The sequence below is a fragment of the Phasianus colchicus genome, chromosome 2, assembly GCF_987193195.1.
Source record: "Phasianus colchicus chromosome 2, bPhaCol1.hap1.1, whole genome shotgun sequence".
Lineage (NCBI taxonomy): Eukaryota > Metazoa > Chordata > Aves > Galliformes > Phasianidae > Phasianus > Phasianus colchicus.
In genome coordinates, this window is record NC_143437.1 from 68,093,050 (window position 1) to 68,112,046 (window position 18,997).

General features: G+C 43.6%; 1 protein-coding gene across 3 annotated transcripts in view; it reads right to left on the reverse strand.

Moving 5' to 3' along the window:
- PRDM1 (PR/SET domain 1) overlaps window positions 1-12,309 on the reverse strand; it is a 98,595-nt gene extending 86,286 nt beyond the window's left edge. Inside the window, exons 1-4 of one of the 3 annotated variants that reach the window (XM_090135929.1) lie at window positions 12,024-12,140; window positions 11,684-11,708; window positions 11,500-11,593; window positions 10,816-10,854 (exon numbers count right to left, since the gene is read on the reverse strand). In XM_090135929.1, the coding sequence (XP_089992055.1) occupies window positions 10,816-10,854; window positions 11,500-11,593; window positions 11,684-11,708; window positions 12,024-12,048 (183 nt within the window). In that variant the 5' untranslated portion in view covers window positions 12,049-12,140. Of the gene's footprint in view, window positions 1-10,815; window positions 10,855-11,499; window positions 11,594-11,683; window positions 11,709-12,023 lie in introns of those variants that run through there. The other 2 variants (XM_090135930.1, XM_090135931.1) reach the window with 2 other exon arrangements.
- Window positions 12,310-18,997: the final 6,688 nt, after the last annotated feature.

Consider the following 18,997-nt stretch of genomic DNA (forward strand, 5'->3'; position numbering starts at 1 on the left):
GAATCACCGGAACACAACAAAAAGACTGCGAGGATGAAACTTAAACAAACCCATCTTGACTTTATTCTGAGGAAAGGAGGCATTATGGTTTTTTGCCGTGTTTATTTTTGTACTAGAAACCCCCGTTTCTCTGTTCTTTTTTAAAATCTCTTCTCCTTGAACTCTCTGAATAACTCATATTTTTGATGGTTTTTAACATCGTACAAGGTATTTTACTAATCTTTGTTTGTTAGTTAAACTTTATGCATGTCATACTCTCATACTTTGTTTCTGTTTATTTTAAACTTGAGCTCATGATCAAAATAAGAAAACAAATCTAATGTAATCTCAGACTGAGACAGCTCCTGCTTTAGGTCTGTAGGCTTTCTTGGGGGAAAAAAAAATAAAACACCAAAACAGAAGATAAAGTATTCTGATATTTGAAAGGCAAAAACCTAGGCAGAAAGTATTTTATCTTTTTTAGCAAGCTAAACTGCAACTCATTTTCTCCCACTGGCTGATCACCTTAAGTATGAAGTACAGTGACTGGCATTTCCTCCAGAAAAAAAAAATTTACGTAAATACTGCAAATAGACTCCTTGCCTCAGCCAAAAATGCCTGCTGTGGTATTGCCAAGTCTTTCGTAGAAAACTGCAATTACAGAGGCATGAAGATGGACAGATTGGACCCTTGTTTCTTGGGTTTGTCAAAACAGAAGTTAAAGTGGTACACTTACCTAGTTTAGAAACTGTTCTGCTGATATTTAATATCCAAACAGAAAGAAAAATAATATGACAACACAGAGCAGCTCTCAGCCACTGACCACCGCAAGGCTTTTAGTAAGATTTAACGCAAACAACCCCCCCGCCCATACACACACCTTTCTCAGGCCCTTTAACAGAAAAGTATCAAAGGCCCTTTGCTTTTCTCGTTTCCTTGTGTGCACACACGTGCTATAACAATTAAAAAGCTTTCCTTCCTAGAAATTTGTGTAGGAACAGTGGTGCTAGGAAAGTGTTCTTGTTAGGATTAGCTAAGCTGCACGTTTACAATGCTTTCAAGGTATCTAAATGACATTGGTGCTATGGAAGCACTACCACTCCTTTTCTAGGCCTTCTGCTCCCACCCCATCTTTGCTGCTGGCAGCAGAGCACAGCCAATCCCCAGTCCATCCCCTATCAGAGAGATAACCCTGCATTAGGTACTTGATTTTCTGTGGCTTGTTCTGCTGGGTGTGAGCTATGCCAGGAGAAGGCTGAAGTGAAAAGAAAGTAAGAGCTTCAGCCATCTTGGAGCAGCACCTCTTACAGCAATGCCACTTTGTTCAGATTACCAAGGATGGACTAGATGGACCTCTAAAAGGCTGAGCAGTGTGGAGGGGGCGTGGGGAGGCCAACAACCACAAGCTGACAAGTGACCATGCCGCTGCTTTCAGAACAAGGAAAACTGTGACTGAAGGCAACGCCAATGGCTGTAGGCCTTATGATGGCAGTAGCATGGCTGCCACAGGCAAAGGCAAGGCCAGTAACCCTTTTTGTGCAGATAGCTGAACAGACCATCCGAGCTAAATTAGCAGGCCACGAATTAACACCGCTTTTAGTGCCTGCCAGCAGAACTCAAACGTAAAACAAAACCATGTGGCCGAGGGTTGTGTGAAATGGTGTCACAGGCCTTACTGCATATTTTCCCCACCCTTGGACTAGCAGAACACGCTGTGACAACTGTGCAACCAAAGCAAACATTTGCAAATTATACACAGCTTGTTGATTTTCTATGGAATAAATCAGTATAAAGCAAAATTGGAACTTTATCTGACTCGCTATCTCTGAAAGAGTCCTTTAAAAAAAAAAAAACAACTGCTTGAACAACAGTCCCTATCCACTGGTAAAATGCTGATTTCTCAGGCCTGAACACACTAAGCAAACAATGTGCCTCAGGAATTCATCTAGTGCAAACTGGAGCTGCAGAGCCCAGAGGGAAAAATGTGTATTATCAAAGTGCTAAGAGCTTTCCACAACATGCTGAGAAAAAAATTGCAAGAGGTCCTCCACACATTGAACATGGACAGCAAGCTAAGCTCTACATGACCACGGTTACCCCACACCTCTGCCTCCTCGCTTCTTACTAAATATGCCTCAGAGCCAGACCTACATGTAACTTCCCCAGGGCCGTGCCCATGCTCTGATCCTCATGTAAAACCCTCCCAATGCTGCTCCTGGCTTAGCTGAGCCAATGGAAAATTCTTCCTGACATTCCCTGTTGCTGACAGGGCCCCAGCGCTGAAGCAACAAGATAAATTACATCATAAGCTGCCAAGATGTCCATCACAACCAAAATGTGAATGCAACAGAGGCAGAAAGCTACTCAAGTGCAATGAGAGCAGTTTTGACTCTAATGTGAGATAACTTTGTTAGAGAGAAATAAATTCACGAATGTCACAGCAGTGAGCAAAACACTGACTGTAAAAGTCTCTCTCTACCTTAATAAATAAAAGCACTAGTATTTCTGATGTAAGCAAGTTCAGTTACAGAGGATGAGAATTGCTGCCAGATGTAATAGCACACATTATTACAGTGCAAATATGTAACAGCACAACCTATATAAAAAGCAAGCATGGTTCTGCTTGTTCTGCCCATCTAAAACTAAAATATATATATTTTTAGTGCTTAACAATACAGGAGGATTTGACAGGTGTCATTATTTCTCTCAGGTGTAATCATCTTTTTCATCTGCCCATGCAAGAAAAGAAAACCTATTTAATGAGCAGACTGAAAGTGATGATTAATTAAACAACTTCCAGGGCCTGGGGGATCTTCCTCCATTTGGGATACATTTCCTCTAGAAGGCAAGAGCAGGCTCCTTCTCAGCTTTTTTTTTTTTTTAGCCAGCATATATTTGTAAAGTGTCGAAGATGCTTAAGCTGGTATGTGTCTATAAAGGGTTGAAGATGTTTCTCAGCTTACTTGTCAGCCGTTCTGGCATCAGTCATCCAGCAGTAACAATCATCACCACACAGGACAACTTTTTTTAGGTACTTGCAGCAGTATTTCAGCTTTGTCCATGGCAAGGTTGGGCATCAGATTTAATATTTAAGAAGCAACACCTGTGGACAGTGTTTCCTCTTTTAATCACTTAGGAGATCCAAATCTGCTGCTTTTTTGAACTGAATACCCACATGCATGAAGTGAACCCTTGAAAATAACTCACTTTGTGTAAGCTGGCTGGAGACTGGTTATCTAGTGAAATTTGCAAACAACAAGCAAGACAACAGGTCAGAGTTGGTGAGACATGTGGCCCCTTTCCCTTTTTCTTACTACAGGAACTTTGATCTGAATGTCGGTGGTGAAAACACACAAACAGATACTCTCTTATAATATACCCACAGGTGTACATTCCTAAAACTGTTACATTCCACTACCTTCAGCTGTGCTGCAAAACAATACCTTAAGAAGCTGACCCCTTCTCTCCTCAGATCACACAAGCATCCTAGCAAGCCGGGTATTCTGGACACCAGCAATCACTGCACCGACAAATTCAAACAGTGCATGTAAGGAGGGGAACAGCGTGCAGCCTGAAGCTCTTCTGTGTTACTTATGCTGAGCACCAACTTGCAGAGAAAGGGTGCTTCTCCTGCTCAGCTTGAGCCAATGTGCGTCTGAGCCAGGCAGCTGGAGCTCTGATGCTGGAAGCTGGGTTTAAGGCAAGCTTGACTCAGTTTTGCCAGCACAGCAAGAACTAGAAATCTTGTGGAAATAGATGCAGCCCCTGTGGATGTTCAAACCGCTCCCCACAACAGTGTGCAACGAAATTGTTCACTTGGCTGGGGCTATTTAATGCAAAAATGCATCCCGTTTCAGTTTGTACTTTTTTTTAAAAAAGCAGTCTCCAGTTTTGACACCTTAACATCAGAGGCACTGCTTTTTGCCGTTAAAGGCATGCCAACATACTTCTGTAACTGGAAAGGAGGGAAAAAGCGTGAGGAATCCAGCAGTCCATTTTTCTCTCCGATTGTTCTGCACAGTGTTTATCAGTAGGCTGCTGCTACATCCCCTTTTGTTAGAAAATTAAAAGTTGAACTGCAAGCATAAAAGCCACCGTGAACCATGCAATAACCTTCAGGCATTTTAAGAGCAGCAGAGGTTAGAAGGGCAGCTCCTGACTCTAAACAGCACCTATTGTTTCTTTTTCTTCTTGAATAACAAAAGCTGAGCTGAAAGCTATTTACCTGGTTTTACCTCAGTCAGATCTCATTTCCCCCCTTATTTTCAGTAGATGATCTTATCAAACGGTGTCGTTTCTAACAATTCCTTTGGTCAGACATATTTTTCTCTCTCTTTTTTTCCCAATTATTATTTAATTGGTAGGTTCTATTATACATAACTCGGCATACAAAGTCACAGAAAAACAACTAGAAGAGTTCAGGATTCCACAAACGCACATTTAAAGTCAGGGTGGTTATTTCTGAGGCTTTGAATACACTTTCATTTTGAAATCACACAGGCCGACTTATAGTACAAGACTCTGATCTTGCAAGCATTCCCACGCAAACTTTCAGCCTGCACAGCCCATGTGTTCCCCCCACACCGCAGTCAGATTCAGAGAACTGGACGCTGAACTTGCGCAAGCGTGTCTGCAGAGCAAGGGTGGAAGGATAAAATCCCCATCTGACAAAATTACGGAGTTCTGTTACTGACAGCAGCGAACACAGTGTATTACTTGAATTATTTATGGTTTTTATAGGAAAAAAAAAAAGTTTGATTTCAAAACAAAAACCTTCCATGAGTAGGCATCGTGCAGTTTTTGTGCACGATGGTAGGGAGTGACCTCCAGTTAACTTAAAATCCTGAGATCCAGCCTTAAGAAATCCTAGCTACAGCTAAAAGCAATCTACAATATATTACTTCTTCTGCTGCTTTTCAAATGCAGTTGCAACATTTATAAAACCAAAAACCTGTCAAGAGTTTTTTTCTCTTTATGGACAAAGCAATCACAAACAGAAGCAATCATTTCTAGATTCCAGTTTTACTTAACTCTACATATTAATTTATTTTCTTATTTTACTTTCCCAAAATCTCTTTCCAACATCTACTTCTTGTGTTTTGCACGTTTCTGAAATATATATATTTTTTAATTTTCAGAATACTTTAAATGAAAATATTTAACAAAATCATTGTCTATTTCATTAACTGCAGTCGGTAAAATCTTCAAGAGCTGAACAGAGAAATTGTTTTATGTATCTCTCTATGAATTAAATTCCAGAGCAGTGTCTGCAACCCCAAAAACACCACTTGGCCCAAAAATCTACAGTGCAGCAGTATGGCATTTTGATTCTTCCTCACTGCCTGAAATTTGTAAATACCACAGAAATATAAGAAAAACATTTATAACAGTAAATAACAGGACTTTTCTTTCCTATGAAAACATCTTATACATTTGTATTTTTAGGAAATCCTTCGATAAAAATCTAGAACTTTTCCTTATAATAACGTGCTATGAAATCTGTCTTCATTGAATATTATCTGAGTAGGACTGGAATCTCCAGTCAGTATTTGATTTTCAGCTGGTATTAATGCTCTTAACTCAATTGGAGGTGATGTCCTATCAGGACTAATTTAAGACATGCAAAGTGTTTCCAACAAATAAAACCATAGGTACAAAAAAGGCTGAAAACATCTCTTCTCTCACTAGTTAGAAGTATACTGAAGACAACACATTTCTGAAAGTGGCCATGCAGCCTTACAGTCAAGTTTAAAATTTAGTTATAATGTTTTCACTTTCAGCAAAGATCGTATCACCAATAGAAAATAAAATCAAAGGCAAAAGTGCATTAATTTTGGCATCTTGTCCTTTTGCAGCACAATTTCCAATCAAAGCTTTTCCTAACAACAAATGAAATCTAGATCTGAGCGCATGTAAGAATCAAATTAATTGCACATAATATTGTTTTTTTTCTACATATCTCTATTGAATCACTTGAGATGTTGTAATTACATATCTGTCCTGCTTTAGTAAAATTTTGGTGAAAGCTTTACTTACTACAGTCCTTTATAGCTCTGGAAGAACTGGCAAATTGGAAAGAGGAAAGTCACTTTCCAGATTGTTCAAAGGAAGTGGAGTATGCTCATTTCCACTTGAAGAAATCACTCTTTATCAGGCTATACAGACATTTCTGTGCAGCCCTCTTTAGTGCAGCATCTGGGCACAATATTTTCAGCTTATTGCTTTTTTTTTTTTTTCACTGAAGATATTATTAGTTTATAAACCTCAGGAAAAAAAATGAGCATAAGGTGAGAAGAAGTTTCAGCAAAAGTGTATGATTATGCAGTTAATCACATTCCTCTCAGAGCTGCTTGGGGAGCATGGGTAGGATTCATGATTTCTCATTTGCTTCCAAGTCTGAACACACACACTCACCCAAGTATCCTATCTTTCTAATTTGGGGCAACTATCTACCAAAGCTGGTTACTTCACTTCATTGCTTAAGAAAACAAGTTTTGTCAAAAGCAGTTGTGCTGAAATTCTAAAAAATGCATTATATTTCAATAGGAAAGAAGATTTAACTTGAACTTTGGAAAATGAGTGCCTCCCTACTCTGAGACAGTTTTCCAACGTCTAACAAGAATAAGTTTACTAACACTGCTTTGAAAAATGTTTATAAGTGGCTTGGAAGAGAAAGGAAAATAATTTATTTCTCTTCTTCACTGCCTAACTATTGCTCGAGTCTTTTCACCACACAAGATGCACACACTTAGCATTTTCAATTACTACATATGGATGATGCAGTTCAGTAACTAAAACATTAAGACACTTGGCAGGCACAATAAAACGATTCTGGGAAATAGATGTGGGGGGCAATGTTTCTGAACTTCTTCACTTCACACAGATTTCTAATGAGAGAGTTCCTAACAACAGAATTTAGGAATCTTTAACCATAAAAACAGTTCAGTCAGGAAACTATTTATAATATACCTACATCTGGCAAGCTAGACAAGACAGGAAAATAACGACACTCATTTTCAGGTGTGACTTTGAGGGGAACAGCTATTTTCACAGGCTTGAAGATGGAATTAGAGTACATATAATTCAGAAAGCATACACCATTGTGCAATAGGAATGCACGAAAGGCTTAAAGGAGGAGGAAAGTAAGGGAAACGTTATCCCATCTTCATTCCATGCTTCTGGAATGTGGGCAGATCATAGTAAAAGTTTAAGTGGCAAGAAGATTAAAGGAAAACTGCTAAAGCCAAAAAGGACACTCACATCATCTGGTGCAAGTCAGCCGTGGCTCTACAGATCTCAGTGGAGTTAGACTGATTCACGCCAGCCCTTGCTTTGGACCGACATCTTCAGAGAAGATACCGTTGATTAAATGTGTGCTCTGTTTCAACTGAAAGCTGCTCCCACTGTCAGGGCACATCTTGGCCCAGCTGGAAGCCAGTCGGGCGTTTTTCTTTTTGCTAGAAAGCACCCTATAGGCAAATTCCGTAATAAAAAAATAAATGCCTACATAAATTATCAACTACTGGTTGTTATTATTTATCATCTTTTGGCACATACAGGCATGCCAGGCCCTTTACAGAAAATACACTGTAGACAATTCCCTGCCCTGAGGAGCTTAAAACACAGTGGCCAGTCACTGCTTTACTGAAAATTGTTCCAGCTACTCCAACATTCCAGTAGTGTTCCTCAGTAAGACTGTGCTCACTGTGCATGTTAGTGATTTCAGGTCTTAAGTAGTGAACGTGACAAACAAGGGAGGATAAAACAGAAAGATGTATGTTAGAGAGAAAAGGCCCTGCACTCATTTGGTCAGGATGCACCTTGGCATCTTGGCAACATTTCTGAACCTGAGCATTTTTCTCTGTAGGCTAACCGCATTCAGTTTTCCCCCAAAAGGAGCAAGTCTAAAGGCCTTATCTTTCAAAATGTCATTATGTAAGTACGTGATGTTAAGCATGTGGTTTCTAATGTGATACAACGCCAATAAGGAGATCCCAAACATCGGTTTTAATAAGAAAGAGGAATCAGGAACAGCAGCAACAATTGTTGAATAGCGACACCCATATGGTTTCAAGCTTAGCCACCCATCCCTGCACTGAGCAGTGTGGCTGCACATACTGACAAGCCTTCCGCCCAGCCTTCAAAGGAAAAAGAAAAGTGGAACATGAGGCCAACTGTGAAACTGAAAGAGCTATCAGGTTTGAGGAGGGCTGGGGGGAGAAAGCTCATAAATTACAAAGTGTAACAATGACGATCGCTTTCAGAGTCACGTCCTGCTTATCGGAAAAGCCACATAATCTCAGAGCATCCAAAAAGAAGGAGTAACCTATCAGCTATCAGCAATTGTTTCTAGAACTATTCTTATCACCAGCTATTTTTCTAAGTGTTACTTGGAACCCACAAATGTTTAATTTTTACAAATAGAACAGTTGCACACTGCAAAAGACTGAAATGGACATACCTAATATACAATGAATTGTACACAGAGGCAGATTTCCTTCTTTGCCCTATTCTCAAGGCCATAGAAGTTTCATGCTACCACTTCAGCACTATCTCAGGTTGGGCATTTCACTTTTACAAAAGCCAGCACTCAAATAACTTCTGTTGTGGCTACAATACGTTTGGCCACCCTTAAAGTTAAAAAACAAACAAACAAAAAACCCACAAACTTGTCTGACTGCTCCATTTGTACAAGGCTTTTTGGAAAGTAACTGACAATTTTTATTATTTAATTATCGCTACTTTTAAGACATAAGTAGTCAAGTTAGTTTTCACTAGTTTATAATAAATTAATTTTGTTTAAAAAAAAAAAAAGGGAACAAGAAACCAAATTTGTGACAAGATATAATCTGCATTCATTATAGTAATTTTCAAAAATACAGTCCTGGCTATTAGGAACAGTATTCCAAACTTAACAGTTAAGCACACAGCACTGTATTTCAATCATAGGCACAAGACATGAAACATTTACTGTTAAGTGCCTTAGCAAGTTCTTAACAGCTGCTGAGAACATGAGTGCTCCTATGGCTTTTGGCAAGATTTAGCAGGTTTGGAAATCACCAAGATGAGATCTCTCAAAAAACAAAAATCATAATCTACGTAATCATATAGGCAATTTGCAGTTAAACTGTCAATTGTACTACCCTGCCTCCTCTGTAGTTTCACATTACATCGTAATCTTTTAATTCTACAATGGAAAAAGTTGCTATGAGCATTAGAGGTACTTGAAAAAACTTCAAAACTCCCACGGTGAAACAGCATGCTGCTGCTTCTAAGTGTGGATACTTCTGAAATTCTATGAACTGCTTGCTATTTAAAGGTTACTCATTTCAAACCGAAATTGATGGAGCAATCATTTTCACTTCCATAAATAATACTTTACAGGAATTATAGTGTTTTAACTTCTTAGACATATTATACTGACTTATCAATTTTATGTAAAATTACCTCCTCATTTGAAGTGTTTGATAAATATTCCTTTGAAGGATGCAGTGCCCCACGTAAACTTATTACTACTGAAACACTTAATAAAGTGACACTGCCAGAAAGAGAAGCCATGGGAATACTGCAGAAATATTTTCGTACAAACTAACTGGCTCTTATTTGCCTGAAAGAAATCACATATTTAGAGGAGATATATGTTTTGCAAATTGTTGTGGTCCAACTGAAATCAGTAGTTATATCAGTCAGAGCAAAACAGAATTCATTTGAACAGGAGGGTTAGGGCTTGAGTTAATTTGTCATTCATGATTATCACTTGGAAGTTCACTGACTTTATTAAAGACAACTACTGTGTGATAAGGACAGTGGAGGCACTATTAACCATGTCATTTAAATTGCTTGAGTTGGCGTCGTGCCCAAGTCCTGCAGCTCACTGTATCAGCACACTTGTTGCTGGCAGGGATTCAGTTTTTTTTTTTTTTGGGGGGGGGGGGGAGAGGCAATAGAGGAACTCCTCAGGACTGAGCATGCTGCTGAGTTCCACCGTAACTCACGAGAACAAGCAGTATTACTCAGTCTGTGTATTTCCGATTGCTAATGAAAAGAATAACAAAATAATGACAGACAAGACGCTGTTCTTAACGAAGAAATGGAAAAGCCTTTTACGATTGTTACAATTGCCATTTGAAAGTACCTAACATTGCGTCTTTTGGATCAGAGTATTTAGCTTATAACTGCAGTGCTCACAAGGAAACAAAGAGAGCCCCCCAAGCACTTGCTCTGCCCAATGTTATGATCCTGTATCTCCCTCCACCCCCTCCCCTCAGCAAACTCCTGCTTTCACTTCACTCAGCCCGCAGCGAGGAGAGCTTCCCTGCCTGGGCACGGTTTATTTTCAGAAGCAGTGAGAGTCCTTTTATTCCAGGCGAGAACCATGCAAAGTAGCGCACAACACATTTTGGAAAGCTGAAAATTAAGAAAGCACAAGGATATTTCTTTCCGGTTCACAATGAAATTAGTACTATCGGATTTGCTGGAAACAACCAATTACATTAGGCAGATTACTTTCACATGGAACAAGCAGTCATAGCATTAACTTTTTCACTGCACTCTTCATCTCCGCTTTTCCTAAATTTACACATCCCGACTCATAAAACAAAGGGTGTCCTTCCCTCGGAAGGGTGTCCCATTTTCAGAAGGGAGCAATCCCTCAGCTCCAGCACTATCTGCGTGCAGAGCTGCGTTCCCTGTGCCCTCAGTGTGCCCACAGGGGCCCCACGCTGCCCCTCACCACTGTTCAGAGACATGGGGACAGACATGATATGATGGGCCTCATCCGTACGGCCAAACGCTCAGGTGGCCCCGAGGATGGAAGTGTTGGGGAAAGGCTCTTACCTTCTGCAAACCGTCCTCGGGCGTCTGCAAGCGAAGGATCTGGAGGCACAAAAGCAAAACCCCAAATGTAAGCGCACAGCCTGCAGCCGGCCCCGCTGCTGTGCCCCCCCCCAACCCTCCCCTGCACCACAGACCACCTTCCCACGGCGCTCATCCCCCACTGCTCGCCCCAACACCGCCTGTTCGCCCTGTAATGCCAGCACCACCGCCCTCATTTACCTCTCACCATCTCCAGGGAAGGGAAACACAGGGGAGGAAGAGAAAAGCAAATGCATAAAAGAAGCTTCAGAAACGCGAGTTTCAACTTCTTTACAATCCCAGATAAAGGTTAATGGTTAAACTCCTTCCTCTCCCTCCCACCCTCACAATTATTGATGTCCTTCAAGAAACGAAATGTTGGTGGTTTTTTGTTGGTTTTTTTTTGTTGTTGTTCTCGTTCACAAACTGTCAACATCTCCTCTTTATTTACGGGTTGAGCAAGAGCAGTTCTTCAAACATCGACTATTTTTTTTTTTTTGCTTTTTTTTTTGCTTTTACGTTAATCCTGGAGAGAGAATCCACTTCTCTAAAACGACGGAATGTGCCAATTTCTGTCGGATTTATTTTTAACAAACGGGAGCGGACGCCTGGCGCTGCCCATCCCCTGCCCCTCCGCCCCGCAGCCCGGCACCCCGCGACCCCCACCTGCTCCACGTCCAGTGGGGCTTCAAGGGAGGAAACCAAATCTGCCAAGTGGTTCCTTTCGGGCGCGTTCTTCAACCCGTCTGGAGGTTTAAACCTGCAAAACAAACACCTCTATTGAATGCAAACTAAGCTCGGGGGGCTCCCGGCAGACAGCTACTCTCAGTGTCTGGTTACACAAACATACCTACAGACAGGTTGGAGAGGAGTCCCTTGGAAACCAAAAAAAGGGGGGGGGAGAAAGCGGGGACAAATCAAAGTAGGCACAAATTGTTCGGGGGGGGAGGAGAAGACGGAGGGAGGGGAGGTGCGCGGCGGGAGGCAGGTTTAATATCGAAAAGGGGCGGCCTGGGAAGGGCCCGGGGGGGATCCCTCCGGGCGGCGGTGATAAACACGTTGTTGCGTACAGCCCCGCGTGACGAAGGAGGGAGCGAGCAGCGGAGGCTGCGAAGGAGGCGGGGTGGGAGCGGGATTGCGCTGGGGCGGGGGCCGCGAGGGTCGCCAGCTCTGCCACCCGCCCCGCTTACCTGCCGCTGCCCGCGGCCGCCTCATCGCGCCGGGCACAAAGGGGCGGCGGGGCCGGGACGCGCGGGAGGAACGGCGACGGCAGTGACAGGAGCGGCTGGGGATGAAAATAAGAACCGCGCAATACGAGAGACGACCACCCCAATGAGCGGCAGCGAGAGGCGGTCCCCTCCGCCGGGGGCAGCGCTGCGGGACGCCAGGCTCGGCCCGGGGGGGACGCGGGGAGCGGAGGGGAGGGACGGGGGGAGCCGCCCGCCCTGCCCAGCCCAGCCCTGCCCTGCCCGCAGCGGGGTGCGCAGCCCCCGGCGCCCCGCCGGCCCGCGCGGTCGGGCCGCTTCCCGGCTGTCACATGGCTGCCGCCGCCCCCGGAGGGTTTCGGGCTGCGCTTCGCTTTCGCTTTAGCCCCGCCGTGGGGATGCAGCTCCTGGCGGGAGTCTGAGGGGACTCTCAGAGGGCTGAAGGGGGGTTGAGATGCCTGGAGCTCTGCAGGGGCTCCCTCAGAAGCTGCCAGCCCGCCTTTGGCCTTCCGATTAGGAAAAATGCAATTAATAATAATAGCATCGCAGGTCTGGACAGTTAACGCTGCTCAGAGAGGAGAAGTGATGAGAGCAGTGCCCAGAGGCTGCCTCCGAGGGGCCCACCACAGGCACGTGTACCCCATAGCAGAACTATGATTCCCAGCAGTCCTGAGGACCCAACAGCACCTCCCTGCCTGCAGAGCAGAGCCTGCCGGCACAGCAGCCTTGTTTTGGGGTGAGCTCTGCTGCTCTGGCCTTCCCTTGGTGCCCGTCATGGTCGTGGCCCGTACCCCTCAGCCCTGCTTCCCACCCTGACACCCAGCTGATGCCATGTGCCCACAGCATTCATCGTCTCCTGAATTTTCTCTTCAGTCCCAGTGCCGACCTTGATCCTGCTTATCTGTGTTTTCTGTAAGAAATCTCCATGAAATCAACACTAGGCAACAGCACTAGGCAGCAAGATACTGCAAAATGGAAAAATAGGACACAACCTGACCCTAATTACACAGATCCCTCCTCACATGCCCTCCCCAGTAACTGCCCAGAAACTGTGTCCTGAAGTTCAAACAGAAAACATTTTGCAAAAAGAGAATTACAGGGAAACAATAGCCTAATTTACCCAGTAAGAATAAGATCTCCTCCCTGAAAAGAGTAATCCAGATAAAAGAGGAGAGAGTGAGGAGGTAGGTGAGATGGCAGTCGTTGAGGTCTATTTGCTGGTGCTGCTCAGGAGATTAAATCTGCCCTAACACAACAGAGTGAGGGGCTGGAATCAGGTTATCTGCCCTCCCCCCTACACACAGCATTTTTATCGACTCTGCTACCTTTGGAGGCACAGAAAACAAAAGGGAAGGGAGAAATGCAGAAAGTGAGAGAGGGAAGGAAAAACTTTTTAGATTAAAGCGAGGTGTGTGCCTACTAATCTGTTACCTCGCTTTCATTCCAGGGCATTTTATGCTAAATATTTTAATGAAAATAGCATCAGTTCTGCTTACAAACTGATAGAACTCAAGGAATATCAAGGAAAGTTAATAGTCCAATCGTCCATCGAGCATCTATGGTATTTTAGGTGAATTATATTTTTCTTTGCTTGTTGGCTTTTTTAGCATCAAAAAAGGTGGTCTCAAAGAAGTGAAGCATATCCTTAGATCAGCTGAATGAAAGAACTTCTACCTTCAGAGTCACAGGGAGGGGAGCTGCCTGGCAGAACACTGCACTGTGGAGATGAACAGCAGCGAAACACTGTGAGGTGCTCAAGCCTATGTTGCATGCCAGAGTGGGCCAAGAATGCTCAAGAGAGGAATGAATGAGCTCACAGCTGCTGCTTGGTGCAGTTTTCTCAATATCATAATTTACCAACATTTATAGGAAAAAAATAAATAGCAAAGGACAAATTCAGATGTATACCTAGCAATAAAAAAATAAATAAAATGTTTACAGATGCTTGCAAGCTCTGTTCACTATTTAGGCAGTTCTGAGTTTATTTATGGTAATGGTATGCATGAGTCTAAGTGACATCCTGCTCTGAAGAAAAGAGCTGTCAGAAAAGTGCTCCAGGACAGTCTGCACCTCGTTTGTCTCTGGGCCATACAGACAACCTGTACCTACAACCCGTGGCAAAAGTGCTGGGTCAGGAAGGCCGGTGCAGGAAGGCACTGTTGCTGTGGGAACTAGGGAACAGCTTTTTGTTCCTGGGCTGAGCAGACTTCCCATGTCCTTGGGCAGGACGCTGTGCCTTACATTTCCTATATAACATAAAGACTGTTTCTGTGAAGTGCATATCATGCATCCCTCTGTATTTCAGCCAGATTAAGGATAGCAGACTTCAGGTCTTGTAACACAGAAGGTGCTCAATCCCAAGTGTGAAGGAGTCCGTTTGAGAAATCTCCTTCCCTCTGAAATATAGGTTAGCAGAGATGTTGAAAAACAGCCCGTATTGAGGGAGAACTGTGTCAGTCACAAAAGTGTGCTGCCTCTTTTCTTTCTAAGCGTCAGACAACTTGAATTGAAGATTTCTTTCATGGTATAACCCCTCATCTTTTTTCCTTGCCTGAAACAGGTAGGTGTTTGGTGGTCCTGTAGATCTGCAAGGATATTTTCTAAGTGTGGGGATTTGTCCTTAGATTTTTTTTTATTGCATGAAGCCAGTGCATTTGTCCAGTGTACTTAGAACACCAGATACACAGGCACTATCTGATAGTCTGCAAGCTGTCCAGATGTGTTAAATTAAAGTTATTCGTATTTAAAAAAAAAAAAAAAAAAAAGTAGAACTTTTGTCTTTGTAGTTTTAAAGAAAATTTACATTGCATGGTTGTGCTCTTTTCTAGTTCCACTAAAAACAAATCTAAGTCTTTAAATGGAACACAAGTATAAAGATTTCCTGTAGCAATTACTTGAATTGGAAAGGAAAGGAAACTGATTCTGCCACATATGAAGAACAAAACAGTCAAGATTCCTTCTTAGATTAGGTTGAGGAGGCAACTGTTTGTAAATTATACATTATTATTTAGACTGTAATATTTTTGAGAGCTCCCAAGCCCCATCTTCAAAAATTCGGAGAGTTAACATTTTTCTGACGTTCAGTGAAACATCCTGATTCAATAAGGTGCCATAACAGCGTGCAGAAAGGAAAGGAACATTATTTGATTTGTCCTACTTAATACTTAAGCGTCTTATCCAGTTGGCTCTGTGCATCCAGTTCCAGAGTCAGTGCTAGCAAGAGGGCTAAAAGCTGTCCAAAGATGAATGCTGCTCCAGGCAGATGTTACACCAGGGGAATACTCATTCAGTCCAAGCTGAAGCCAGTATTCACCCTCTGGTTATGGCTGGAGGTAGCAACTTCAGAGCAAGCTGCAAGAGCCCTGATTAATCTTGTTTCTCCCTATCTCCTATTACTTGGATTTATTGATGATGATCTACATCGCTTCTAAATTTGATAATACAAAACAGTTTTGTCTTTATTAGGAATATAGCTCTTCCTCCATATATTTTTTTTTCTCTGACTGCCATTCAGACCTTGCAGTTAGTGACATCTTATGACAGTGAGTTCCACAAGTGAACTGTGTTTTGCACAGAAAATTCCTAAGATCTCTTTTCCATTTCCTCTTGCCCCATTTGTGTATTACTCATGTATGTCATGGGGGTGGCCGGGAACTTTCTAGTCTACCTTATGTAACACCCATTCTATTTTACAGATCTGCATTGTTCACCTTACTGCCCTGATTAACCTGATTACCCATCTCTCCCCCCCCCAGAAAGCAGCCATTGTTTTTTGAAGCCTGCTGTTATTCGTAGCACTGACAGATCATGTTGCTTTTTCCTGGGCCATTTCATTTCTGCTCTTTCCTTTCTGAGATCCTATTCCTGGCAGGATCTTCCCACTGAACCTTTCTCCTACGCCTGCCTCCCCTTTCCTATGCTAGCCAAGATTTAATTAGCTTCTTTTACTGCTAGTGCCCTTTGACTGAAGACTTGCACTCTGTTATCCACACCAGCGTACAGATTTCCATCCTGAATCACAACAGCAAGCGTAGAGACAGATTGGTGGATATGTTTTTCTGTCTGTGTCTGTTGTTTAACATTTGCCAAGCTGCCCTGAGCTTTTCTACAATTCCCAGCCTGCCAAACTCTTGGCCAAGCAACCATTTGTGCTGTCAGAAATGGAAGCAGCCTGTTTGCACATCACCTCCTTCCCTCTGCTGTGCTTCTTATTACCAGATAGAAAATAGGATTTTTTTTTTTTTTTTTTCGAGTAGTAGAAAAGGGCACCACTGAAGTGGGGTCTCTTTCTTGCTCCAAAATACTCTTAAATATTAGGAATATTAGAAGTGGCTTAAAAGCTCCTTTCCCCTTCTCCATTTGGATGTATCTGCCACAGGCATGGGAGAGAGCCCCTTCCTTCCTTCTGGATTAGTGTTAAAGTGAGAGACATTGTTAAAAGGCTAATAAAAAAAGCCAAGGAACCATAAATACAAAGTGATTTTTTAAGTAAATATGGTTCTTGGTTTTTTTTTTCTTTTCTCAAGGAATGCTCAGCTGTTAGTGTTGCATTTGACAGCTTGTAAAAAGGTGAGTTTTCACTGAAGAGCAGGAACAGGTCGAAGAGAGACAAAGGCATGATCTGAGATAAAGAAATTGAGGCAAGCAGAAGTATCTGTTCTGCAGATTGAAGGTGTTGCATTACTCTGAGCAATGTCCAGAGAGAGAGAAGTCTGCACAGCAAAATGGTCATAAAATACATTTTTTTTTGTAAGGAAGACAGGAAATGTTTCTGTCCAAAAAGGAAAGGAAAAAAAAAAAAAAGAAATAAAAAGAATGCAAGAAAAAAAAAAAAGAAAAAAAAAGAGAAAGAAAGAAAGAAAGAAAGAAAGAAAGAAAGGAAAAGAAAAGAAAAGAAAGGAAAAGAAAAGAAAGGAAAAGAAAGGAAAAGAAAGGAAAAGAAAGGAAAAGAAAGGAAAAGAAAGGAAAAGAAAGGAAAAGAAAGGAAAAGAAAGGAAAAGAAAGGAAAAGAAAGGAAAAGAAAAGAAAAGAAAAGAAAAGAAAAGAAAAGAAAAGAAAAGAAAAGAAAAGAAGCAGCCCCCTCTGGTGCAGTTTTCCCATCTGGAGAGGAAAAGTGAGAGAGATCTCACCCAAACTGGGTATCTCAAAAGAGAAAGCAAACCACACCTTATAGAAGCCCTAGGGCTATGCTTTGGGTCCCCCAGGCTGTGCTGAATGCCCCAACCCCACACCTCTCCTGCAGCTGGCCCCTGGCAGGGCAGTGGAAGGAGCCTGAAGCTGGGCTTGCTGGGACTTCATGGCTTGTTTCGGCACACAACTCAAAGGTCACTGTGTTAGCTAGGAGGAAAAACACTTGCTGCCTCATTCTTCCCTCAGGGTTTATTGCCAGCATGATTATATTTTCAGGAGTGACAAGAGAGGCCCTGATCCATAAATCTAAGGGAGACAGAGAGTGAGCTGATTATCTGACACCTCTTTCCCCACTCAAAGTCAATAACCTCAGCATCTCACAAGGTTACTTGCTGGAGAAAACAATCTCTGCCAGGCTGTGCCTGTTTGCAGCTGCTCAGCTACAGCCAGCCCAGCTTTCCTGAGCCATGACCCACCAGCTCAGCTTGCCAGCCACCCAGCTCCACCTCTGTGCTGACAGTAATATGGTCAGGTTGTCACTGAGAGGGTCTGTGGTTGAACTAGAAGAAGAGCAAGCACTCGCTTGGAGGAACATCACTGTTCCCCTTCCAAAACCCATCTAGTAGCTCTCTCTCCTTCTTGCTTTTGAAACCCTCCCCCACCCCTAAATTACTTAACACTGTTTTCACGATCAGACGGTGCTAAGGCTGTGCAAAACCTGACATTTAAAGACCAACAAGGAAGACACCAGCAGCTTCCCGACATCCGATTGCCACCCCCCACTTCATTTACTGTGAGGGGTTACCACTGGCTCCCCCTCAACAGCGAGCTGCGAACGCAACCAGCCGAGGATAACAGGTCCTTTGGCTGCCTGCAGGTGAAGCGGGTTTCGTTAACTGCGTACGATGGGAAGCAGCCTCTGCGGGAGGCTCCAGAGCGGGGCGGCCGCGACGCCGGTGATGTGAGGAGTGGTCCGGCTCGGCTCGGCTCGGCTCGGCTCGAGCCCCTCCCGCCCGCAGCACCGCGGCTTTGAGGACTGAATGAACTCCTCGGGCTGAACCCAAACCCTTTGCCGAGGGACTTCCTGTTTTATCAGAAATTCGTGACGTTTAAAACACACTTTAAATAGATTTTTTTTTTTTTTTCCCTTTCACGTAAGCATCACGTAAAGAACGAAAAAATCCAAACCCAAAAACCCCGGCGATGCACACCGCCCTTCCCAGCACCGGGCGCCTCTCCCGAGCACCGGCACTCTCCCCAACGACAGCCCAGCCGCCCCTCCGCCCGAGAACCGCGGAGAAGTTCCTTTTAAAATTGTTTTATCGCAGCGCGTTCTTCAAAGAAATAAAAACATTCACCGATACCGAACGGCTGCTTTATCCCCAGCTGCCGGGGCGGGGGAAAAGGCAAAAAACCCCAAGCTGAGCAGCATTCATCTCCCTCCCGCCCCGCCCCATCCCGCGCCCCTCAGAGCGGCTCCACCGCGGAGCCCGGTCCTTCCCACCTGCGCGGAGCCGCCGCTGGAGCGGAACGGGGAGCCGGGGCCGCCTCCTGGTGCGGGGCTCCCCCCGGGCAGCGGCCCCGCTCCTCCGGGAGCGCCGTGTGTCCGTGTTTGTTCTGTGTAATTGTTATTATTAATGTTGTTTTAAGCATAGCCAAAGCGTCGTTACGAGATGCGCGGTGTAAATATCAGCCCCACGGTAGACCCGGCGCAACAAAACCACGCTCGTTTTCACACCGTTCCCAAAATCTTTGGGCTCGTTGCGGCTGGCGTAAAGAGTTCTACTGTGTAACCATAAATACACCGAGCGCGGAAACCGAATCGGATA